Source organism: Oncorhynchus clarkii, chromosome 10 (genome assembly GCF_045791955.1).
Source record: "Oncorhynchus clarkii lewisi isolate Uvic-CL-2024 chromosome 10, UVic_Ocla_1.0, whole genome shotgun sequence".
NCBI lineage: Eukaryota > Metazoa > Chordata > Actinopteri > Salmoniformes > Salmonidae > Oncorhynchus > Oncorhynchus clarkii.
Genome location: NC_092156.1, coordinates 34,729,979 through 34,741,674, shown reverse-complemented (window position 1 = coordinate 34,741,674; position 11,696 = coordinate 34,729,979). Strand labels below are relative to the sequence as shown.

Below are 11,696 nucleotides of genomic sequence, written 5' to 3'. Positions count from 1 at the left end.
ATGTACAGTAGGCCTCAGACTAAAATGTAGTCTGGTGACTGATGCGGCTGTATGCTGTATAAGATATTAAATATAAAACCTAGACTTGCCTAAGAAAACCCACATGGAGCCCTTTTTTGACCAATTGTGTATTTAGATACATACATAAATGATTATAGCTAAACAAAAAATCAACAGAGGTGAAGGGCAGCTCTCTGAGACAGGGCAGACAGTGGCAGAAATAGTTCTAATTATACAAGTAATCGTACTAATAATGATGACAACATGAAAATATACACTATTGTGGATTACAGATGCTTTTCATTGTTTTCATACACTTTATTTATAGTGACTTTAGAACTAAAATAATGTTTACAGCATAATTGTAGGTCTACATGGTGGTTTTGAAAAGTACATTCACAAATGTGAAGTGTAAATATCACATTCAATTCTGTTATAATAGGGTTCATGTAAAGCTCGACAGGCTCCACCCACATCTTGATGAGACATTTATATACAGTATCTGTTTCATGTACATTCATTGCACGTTGCAGTTTTTCGGTGACATTGCTTTTACTTTAACAATTTATTCGTTATTCATTATGAAAACTTTGTCTACAGGACTAGAACTGTGTCTAACCCATTTTTAACAGGAGGCCAACCTGTTAGACACACGGCATTTATTTAAGACATGCGTTCTGATGGCTTGATTGGCCATTCCGTAAATTGCAGGGTTTATCAATGGTGTAAGCAATGTATAGTATAGTGACATGATGAGCCGAACCATAAAAGATGTCCCACTCATGTTAAATCTACTTTGAGCTATTTCAAATAACCCTCCAATAGAGTAGTTTATTACTGAAAGTAAATGAGGGATGCACGTTTTCAGTGCTTTGACCTGAGATTCTTTTGAGGATTTCAGACAGACCCTGAAAATGTGTGCATATGAGAATATAATCATGAGGACCTGTGGGATCATAAGGAAAGCTATTAGCACAAGTCCTACAATACTGTGGTAAGATGTAGTAGAACACGCATTTTTCACCAATTCAAAATTGACACAAAACAATTTAAAATGTATGAACCTCCCACAAAACCTCAATCTCAAAGTAAAGCCGAAGTACATCAGAAAGAGAGAAAAGGGATATAGCCATGCCAATGCAATAAGTTTACACATCTTGGGAATAGACATGATGCTGTGATAATGTAGTGGATAACAGATGGCAACATACCGGTCATATCCCATGACAGCCAAAATATGAAATTCAACCGATGCATATGTATGTATCCAATAGATTTGTATTAGACACCATGGCAACGATATCTCATATGTCTCAGACAAAAGTAGAATCAGAGTCGAGGGAAGAAATCCAGTGCAGCCGTATAGTCCGTTAGCAGCTAAGTTACATATGAACACATACATGGGTTGATGCAGAGCTCTCTGACAGCATATCACAGCAATCAGCAGCAAATTTAACGAGATGATCAAAATATACAACAACATAAATATAGAAAACTGCAGGTACTTGTTATTTTCCATGACAGCATACGCAGTCATGGTAAATACTGTTACAGATGTGTTGTCCATGTTTGTCTTGAATTCTGAAAAGACAAGAAACATTGCCTTTATACAACTCTGCCTTCCGAAAGTATTTATACCACTTGTCTATTACACATTTTGTTACATCCTGAATTCAAAATGGATGAAGTATGTTTTATTCTCACCCACCCTATTATGACAAAGTGAAAACATGTTTATACATTGTTTTGCAAATGTATAGAAAATTAAATGCAGAAATATCTAATTTACATAAGCTACCGTTCAAAAGTTTGGGGTCACTAAGAAATGTCCTTGTTTTTGAAAGAAAAGCACATTTTTTGTCCTTTAAAACAACATCAAATTGATCAGAAATACAGTGTAGATATTGTTAATGTTGTAAATGACTATTGTAGCTGGAAACTGCTGGAAATATCTACATAGGCGTACAGAGGCTCATTATCAGCAACCATCACTCTTGTGTTCCAATGGCACGTTGTGTTAGCTAATCCAAGTTGATCATTTTAAAAGGTTAATTGATCATTAGAAAACCCTTTTGCAAGTATGTTGGCACAGCTGAAAAATGTTGTCCTGATTAAAGAAGCAATACAACTGGCCTTCTTTAGACCAGTTGAGTATCTGGAGCATCAGCATTTGTGGGTTCAATTACAGGCTCAAAATGGCCAGAAACAAAGAACTTTCTTCTGAAACTCATCATTCTGTTCTTGTTCTGAGAAATGAAGGCTATTCCATGTGAGAAATTGCCAAGAAACTGAAGATTTCGTATAATGCTGTGTACTACTCCCTTCACAGAACAGCGCAAACTGGCTCTAACCAGAATAGAAAGAGGAGTGAGAGGCCCCGTGTACAACTGAGCAAGTGAACAAGTACATTAGAGTATCTAGTTTGAGAAACATACACCTCACAAGTCTTCAACTGGCAGCTTTGTTAAATAGTACCTGCAAAACACCAGTCTCAATGTCAACAGTGAAGAGGCGACTCCGAGATGCTGGCCTTCTAGGCAGAGTTGCAAAGAAAAAGCCATATCTCAGGCTGGCCAATAAAAATAAAAGATTAAGATGGGCAAAAGAACACAGACACGGACAGAGGAACTCTGCCTAGAAGGCCAGCATCCCGGAGTCGCCTCTTCACTGTTGACGTTGAGACTGGTGTTCTGTGGGTACTACCTGGTGTTTTGTGGGTACTACCTGTTTTTTCAAGAGGTAAAACACACATAAATAAGATAAAACATGAAATTGTCTTCATTTATTCTTCATCGAAATGACTTATTATTCTCAACAATCTTTAAATTCCACCTAGTGCAAACACTTAGTAAATATGATCTACATTAATCTCTTATCCATTGTATGAATGTGGTAATTTGATTTGTTTAATTAAAAGCATTAAGGTTCTCCCATGTTCCGACTGGCAGGGACGTCAGGGAACAATTACCTCTGAGAAGGAAGTGCATGTCATTATTCAAACTGGATAGAGAATTGTTAAAGGCCTGTTGCGGTTAAAAAGGTAATTTCCTGTGTTTTACATATATTTCCACACTATGAGGTCAGAATAATTCTATGAAATTGTGAAAATGATGTTAATACCCTTTTAGTGTACGAACTGTTTGAAAAGACCACATGAAATTTCTACCTGTTTTGGTGGGATGGAGTTTTGGTCAAATTAGTTATTTTTAATCTTTATTTAACAAGGCAAGTCAGTTAAGAACAAATGTTTATTTTCAATGGTGGCCTCTGAACAGTGGGTTAACTGCTTTGTTCAGGGGTAGAACAACAGATTTTTACCTTGTCAGCTCGGGGATTTGATGTTGCAACCTTTCAGTTACTAGTCCAACGCTCTATCCACTAGGATACCTGCCGCCCCTTGTAGACCAAGAAAGAAAGAGAATTCCAAACCGCTCTTCTAATAACAGCTCGTTTTCAGTTTCAGTATTGAAAACAATCACAGTAAGGTACTTAAATGTTACACAGAAATGATTTGATAATGAACTAATGAAATGGCTTTAACTAGCCTTTATAAATACACTATTGCTAAATATCATTGTACCTTCAGACAACTTAGCTCCAGTGATCCCTAGTTATTTAATTAAACAATAATAACTCAACAGGAAATAATTCAAAACAAGGAAACAAATGTATACAATAAACACATTTTAAAGAAAACAATTAAAGGAGAAACCATAAATTAAGAGTTATTCAGAAAACGAAAATGCAGTGTGCATGATTTACCTGTTTCTGAGAGTCTGAGAGTTAAATAAAGGTTCAATAAAAATTCAATGAAATGTCCCTCTCAATCCAACACTGCCAGTGTTACACCTCCCCAGGTTGGCAGAAGTGAATGAAAATGTTGCATCAAGTGTCTTTTTGTTAAGACATGTGAAAACATGACGTCAGTTATTTGTGCAACATATTTGACCGATGTTGAGTATTCCAATCCCACAGGACACTAGCTGTAATCTGTGTGTTCCCAGACACACTGTGTCAATAACACTGCTGAAACAATGTCAAATATAGTAGTGACATGAAAAATATACTTAACTGCACAAATTAATTGCATTTTAATTGATCAACTTATTTATTTAATGAGAAAAACATCTTGGGACAGGGTCACACACAGTGAGCAATACTTTTGTTGGTTAGGGCCCTGACATTAAAGGGATAGTTTGTTTTTAAAAAGTTTTATCTTATGTTTGACTTAACAAGGGTGTTGTCGTTTGATCCAAACTGTTTATAGGTTCAAATCAAATCAAATACATTTTATTTGTCACATACACATGGTTATCAGATGTTAATGCGAGTGTAGCGAAATGCTTGTGCTTCTAGTTCCGACAATGCAGTAATAACCAACGAGTAATCTAACCTAACAATTCCAAAACTACTACCGTATACACACAAGTGTAAAGGAATAAAGAATATGTACATACAGATATATGAATGAGTGATGGTACAGAATGGCATAGGCAAGATGCAGTAGATGGTATCGAGTACAGTATATACATATGAGATGAGTAATGTAGGGTATGTAAACAAAGTGGCATAGTTTAAAGTGGCTAGTGATACATGTATTACATAAAAATGCAGTAGATGATATAGAGTACAGTATATACGTATACATATGAGATGAATAATGTAGGGTATGTAAACATTATATTAAGTAGCATTGTTTAAAGTGGCTAGTGATATATTTTACATCAATTTCCATCAATTCCCATTATTAAAGTGGCTGGAGTTGATTGGTTTGGTTGCTGGTTATTGCTGTTATTTAGAAATGTCCAGGATTTTATAATAATAATAATTACAACAATTAATTTATTTGCATAGCACATTTAATACACAGAATGCAGCTCAAAGATTTAAATAATTGGCAAACAAACATAACAGGTACATTTTTGGGGGAGATTCAATGAAATGTATTCAGTTTGGATGAAAAAAACAGCACCCTAGGTCAGGGCAAAACATCTATATTCTTATGGGAGCCAAGTATTGCAAGTATTCTTCCTAAGAACTATAAAAAAAACAGCGCGCACACACACCATATAAAACACTTAAAGATCCCCGCCAGCCTCTGAAGAACCTAATTTATTACCTCATTTACTTAACAAAAGGCTCAATAGGTAGTCCAGGTGTCCTCTGACATGGCACAAGTGGGGGTGGGTCTTTTCTCTTTTGTCCTCAATTGCTCCTCAAATGTTCCCGCAAGCAAGGGGGAGGCCGATGACATCACAGTACACGATCAGACCAACTCCTTGAATTGCCAAACACTTAATTTTCGCAGTTGTGTCTAAACTAAAAAAAATTTTTTTTTTATTTTAACCATTGAGTGTGTGTTCTTTACTGTATTTGTACTTGGAATATCGTTTTTTAACTGGAAAAGTAAAAAAAAAAGCTGGTGTGGGACTTTAAGTAAAAATCCCCTGAAAACAAAGCATTTTAGCTATGATATTTACTGCCCTAACACACAGATAGTGATAACATGGACCAACCAGCTACTTTTATTTTTGTGCTTTTGAATCAGTCTGAATGAAGTATACTATGAATATATTTTCCTCAGTCATTGAAAAAGATTTCATCCTCACTCACTCTATGTACAACAGACTGTATGTTGTACATTTCAAAAACACAATGTTGACGGCTCAGTACATCACCGGGATCAAGCTTCCTGCCATCCAGGACCTCTATACCAGGCGGTGTCAGAGGAAGGCCCTGAAAATGGTCAAAGACTCCAGCCACACTAGTCATAGACTGTTCTCTCTGCTAACGCACAGCAAGTGGTACCGGAGCGCCAAGTCTAGGTCCAAGAGGCTTCTAAAACAGCTACTACCCCCAAGCCATAAGACTCCTGAACAGCTAATCAAATGGCTACCCAGACTATTTCCCACCCCCCAAAAAAAGCTGCTACTACTCTCTGTTATTATCTATGCATAGCCACTTTAATAACCCTACTTAGATGTACATAATTATCTCAATTACCTCGACACCAGTGCCCCCGCACATTGACACATTGACTCTGTACCGGTACCCCCTGTATATAGCCCCACTATTGTGATTTACTGCTGCTCTTTAATTATTTGTTTTTCTTATCCCTTACTTTTTTAGGTATTTTCTTAAAACTGCATTGTTAAGGGCTTGTAAGTAAGCATTTCACTGTAAGGTCTACACCTGCTGTATTCGGCGCATTTGACAAATAACATTTGATTTGATTTGACCTAAGCTCTCATCTACAATAAGGCCCTAGCCAGGAAGGTAATGCTATATGTAGAGGTCACAAAGCGATATAGGCCTACAGTAATTTTAACCCCCTCAAACGTGGGTTGCCAGTGTTCGCATGGCCACATTGGGTACATGGCTCCCTTCTCCCTCCATCCAGTTCCATCAGAGTTACATCAGTGTTGTCTGACGGGAGGTAATTACTGCGCTGTCCTCATCTGCTTCACCCTATCCTCCAGACACTGGCCACAGAGTGCTCCATTTGGTCGGAGTGTCCTTTAGGTCTCATCAGTGTGTGGTTTTTAATTGCTTTCCAGGGGATGAAAGTATCAAGTGGATAATGACCTCTGATAAACATGTTTATCCACTTTGCAGTTCATCAGTGATTTCCCAGAAGGTACTGAGAACCCTCCAGAATGTGCACAACGTTAGAATATCCAAAATTAGATAGCAACATCTATAGTTGAAAATTAATATGCTGTAACTCTAAAGTTACATTCTTTTCATAATGACACTGTCCATAGGTCATCTGTCAATTACTAGGAAAATCAAATCAAATCCAAACCAAATGTTATTTGTCATATGCTTTGTAAACAACAGGTGTAGACTAACAGTAAAATGCTTACTTACAGGTCATTTTCCATCAATCAGTGTGCATATGTGCCCATGTTATGTGTGTGTGGACGTATGTAGTGTGTGTGTGTGTGTTGTGGTGCCAGTGTATGTATGTGTGAGTGTGTGGGTAAAGTCCAGTGTGTGTGCATAGAGTCAGTGCAAGAGTTTGTGCAAAAAAGGGTCAATGCAGGTAATCTGGGTGGCCATTTGATTAGATATTTTGCGGCCTTGTTTAGCAGTCTTCTGACATAGTGGTAGAAGCTGTTCAGGGTAGTGTTCATTCCAGACGTGGTACACTGGTACCTGCTTGCCATGTGGTAGCATAGAGAACATTCCTTGGCTTGGGTGGCTGGAGTCCTTGACAATTTTTTTGGACACCGCTTGGTATAGAGGTCCTGGTTGGTTGGCGGCTCAGCCCCAGTAATGTAATGGGCTGTAATCACCACCCTCTGTAGCGCCTTACGGTCGGGTACCTTGCAGTTGCTGTACCAATAGTGATGCAGCCAGTCAAGATGCTGTCAGTTGTGTAGCTATAGAACTTTATGAGGATCTGAGGGCCCATGTCATATCTTTTCAGCCTCCTGAGGAGGAAGAGGGGATGGCCCATGCCATATCTTTTCAGCCTCCTGAGGAGGAAGAGGGGATGTCCCATGCCATATCTTTTCAGCCTCCTGAGGAGGAAGAGGGGATGTCCCATGCCATATCTTTTCAGCCTCCTGAGGAGGAAGAGGGGATGTCCCATGCCATATCTTTTCAACCTCCTGAGGAGGAAGAGGGGATGTCGTGCCCTCTTCACAACTGTGTGTGTGGACCATGTTCATTTCTTAGTGATGTGGACACTGAGGAACTTACAGCTCTCAACTTTCTCCACTACTGCCACATCGATGTGGATGGGGGCGTACTCTCCCCTCTATTTCCTGTAGCCCACAAACAGCTAATTTGTCTTGCTGACGCTGAGAGAGAGGTTGTTGTCCTGGCACCACACTGGGCCCCAGTGTTGATGATTAGCATGGCGGATATGTTGTTGCCTACCCTCACCGCCTGTGGGAGGCCTGTCAGGAAGTCCAGGAACCAATTGCAGAGGGAGGTGTTCCTGAGATTGGTGATGAGCTTGGAGGGGACTATGGTGTTGAATGCTTAGCTGTAGTCGATGATCAGCATTCTTACATAGTTATTCCTTTTGTCCAGGTAGGTAAGGGCAGTGTGGAGAGCAACAGAGATTGTATCATCTGTGAATCTGTTGGGGCAGTATGAGAACTGGAGTGGGTCCAGGGTGTCTGGCATGATAGTGTTGATGTGAGCCATGACAAGTCTTTCAAAGCATTTCATGGCTATAGAGATGAGTGCTACAGGGTGATAGTCATTTAGGCAGGTTACCTTGGTGTTCTTGGGCACTGGGAATATGGCGGTCTGCTTGAAAAAGACCGGATCAGGAATAGGTTGAAAATATCAGTGAAGACACTTGCCAGCTGGTCAGAGCATACTCTGAGTACACGTCCTGGTATTCCGTCTGGCCCTGCGGCCTTGTGAATGTTAACCTAGGTCTTACTCACATCGGCTATGGAGAGTGAAATCACAAAGCACTCCGGAACAGCTAGTGCTTTCATTTAGCTCGGTAGGCTTGTGTCGCTGAGCAGCTCACAGCTGGGCTTCCATTAGTAATCTGAGATAAACAGATTGTAAACACAAGCCATCCGTTGAGCGTCAGAGCCAGGGCAGGAGGATTCCATTTTAATCCTGTATTCACGCTTTGCCTGTATGATGGAGGTCGTAGCGGGATTTCTTATGAGTGTCCGGATTAGTGTACCGCTCCTTGAAAGCGGCAGCTCTAGCCTTTAGCTCAGTGATGAAGTTATACTTGAGTAAAAGTAAAGATACCTTAATAGAAAATGACTCAAGTAAAACTGAAAGTCACCCAGTAAAATGTTACTTGAGTAAAAGTCTAAAAGGATTTGGTTTAAAATTTACTGAATTATCAAAAGTAAATGTTATTGCTAAAATATACATAAGTATCAAAAGTACTAAAACAGACAGCACGATCTTGTTGTTTTTTAAATTTACGACTAGACAGGGGCACACTTCAACACTTAGACATAATTTACAAACAAAGCATTTGGTGTTAGTGAGTCAGAGGCAGTAGAGATGACCAGGGATGTTCTCTTGATAAGTGTGTGAAGTAGACCATTTTTCTGTCCAGCTAGGAATTCAAAATGTAACTAGTATTATTGGGTGTCAAGGAAAATGTAAGGAGTAAAAATAACATTATTTTCTTTAGGAAAGTACAGATACACCAAAAACTACTTAAGTAGTACTTCAAAGAACTTTACACCCCTGCCCGTTGCTGACAGGTGGATAAAATCGGCCACACAGCCATGTAATCTCCATAGACACATTTTGGCAGTAGAATGGCCTTAGTGAAGAGTTCAGTGATTTTCAATGTGGCACCGTCATAGGATGTACTATTTATATAATATATAAATACAGTACCAGTCAAAAGTTTAGACACACGCACTCATTCAAGGGTCTTTCTTTATTTGTACTATTTTCTACATTGTAGAATAATAGTGAAGACATCAAAACTATGAAATAACATATATGGAATCTGGTAGTAACCTAAAAAAGAGTTAAACAATTCAAAATATATTTTATATTCTTCAAAGTAGCCACCCTTTGCCTTGATGATAACTTTGCACACTCTTGGCATTCTCTCAACCAGATTCACCTGGAATTCTTTTCTAACAGTCTTGAAGGAGTTCCCACATATGCTGAGCACTTGTTGGCTGTTTTTCCTTCACTCTGCGGTGCAACTCATCCAAACAATCTCAATTGGGTTGAGGTCGGGTGATTGTGGAGGCCAGGTCATTTAATGCAGCACTCCATCACTCTCCTTCTTGGTCAAATAGCTCTTACACAGCCTGGAGGTGTGCTGGGTCATTGTCCTGTTGAAAATGATAGTCCCACTAAGTGCAAACCAGATGGGATGGCGTATCGCTGCAGAAATCTGTGGTAGCCATGCTGGTTCAGTGTGCCTTGAATTCGAAATACATCTCCAACAGTGTAACAAGCAAAGCACCCCCACACCATCACACCTCCCCTCCATGCTTCACGGTGGGAACCACGCATGCAGAGATCATCCATTCACCTACTCTGCGTCTCACAAAAACACGGCAGTGGGAACCAAAAATTGCAAATTTGGATTCAACAGACCAAAGGACAGATTTCCACCAGTCTAATGTCCATTGCTTGTATTTCTTGGCACAAGCAAGTCTCTTCTTCTTATTGGTGTCCTTTAGTAATGGTTTCAATTTGACCATGAAGGCCTGATTCATGCAGTCTCCTCTGAACAGTTGATGTTGAGATGTGTCTATTACTTGAACTCTGTGAAATATTTATTTGGGCTGCAATCTGAGGTTGGTAACTCTAATGAATTTGTCCTCTGCAGCAGAAGTAACTCTGGGTCTTCCTTTCCTGTGGCGGTCCTCACGAGAGCCAGTTTCATCATAGTGTCACACACTGATCTGTTTCACCTGTTTTTGTGATTGTCTCCACCCCCTACCAGGTGTCACCCATCTTCCCCATTATCCCCTGTGTATTTATCCCCTGCGTTCTCTGTTTGTCTGTTGCCAGTTTGTTTGGTTCATCAAACCTACCAGCGTTTGTTTCCCTGCTCCTGCCTGTTTTTCTGCTCCTGTTTTCTAGTCCTTCCCGTTTTGACCATTCTGCCTGCCCTGACCCTGAGGCTGCCTGTCGTTTTGTTCCTTACCTCACAGTTCTGGATTATTGACCCCTGCCTGCCCTGACCCTGAGACTGTCCAGCAAAAAGGCACATGAAAGACTAAGATAATGAGCCAAAAGATGATGTGGTTTGATAAGACAAAAATGGAAATAGAGAAAACCAGACACAGCTCATCACCCATATAACACCATCCCTACCATGAAGCATGGTGGTAGCAGCATCATGCTATGTGGATGCTTTTCAGCAGCAGGAACTGGGAGACTGGTAAGGATAGAGGGAACAATGAATGGAGCCAAACACAGGAAAATTCTTGATGAAAACCTGCTTCAGAGTGCAAACAACCTTAGACTGGGGAGAATATATACATTTCAACAGGACAATGACCCCAAGCATACAGCCAAACCAAAGCTGGAATGGTTTGAAGATTTGAAAGATTTGAAGATTGTTGTTCACCAAGATGACTCAAAGCTGCAATCGCCACCGAATGTGATTCTACAAAGTATTTGGAAAATATGGCTAGGTTGTAGATTTGAAGGACCATTAAGATAGGGGAAAACCTAGATTGCTGTTATTAGGCCGATTGTAACCACTACAGAATGTCCGGTAAGAACAATGAAGAGGCAGTGTTTCCAGATAATGGGTGTTTATTGAAGATCCAGACACACACACACACACACACACACACACACACACACACACTCACTCACTCACTCACTCACTCACTCACTCACTCACTCACTCACTCACTCACTCACTCACACACACACACTGACCACTCTTGGTTCTAAGTTCTAACCCAGTAATATCTGTAGATATAGTAGTATGGTTTCATATTATGCATGCACAAGTACAGCTAACTTGTCTTCTGAGGAGAACTCAAACAGTCCACTTGGCTTCTCCACAACTCACTGGCTAGAGGTGGGACTTACAACGAGTAACTGATAGAGAATGTCTCTGCCGCCTTCTCTGCCCAGAAACATGCAACATGCAACATGGACCTCAGCAGTGAGGGCTTGCAAGACCTCCAGGGAAGGAACAGGAGCCATCTAGACCCCCGGCATGTCAGCTGAGGACACCAGGACTGGAGACATCAGGGACGCAGCGG

At 40.1% G+C, this 11,696-nt stretch overlaps 1 protein-coding gene across 1 annotated transcript; it reads right to left on the bottom strand.

Annotated features, from left to right (window-relative positions):
- Nucleotides 1-625: 625 nt before the first annotated feature.
- Nucleotides 626-1,567, bottom strand: LOC139419522 (olfactory receptor 1496-like). Its single transcript, XM_071169481.1, has one exon. It carries the CDS (start codon nt 1,565-1,567, stop codon nt 626-628), a length of 942 nt encoding a protein of 313 aa, XP_071025582.1.
- Between the last annotated feature and the right edge of the window lie 10,129 nt (nt 1,568-11,696).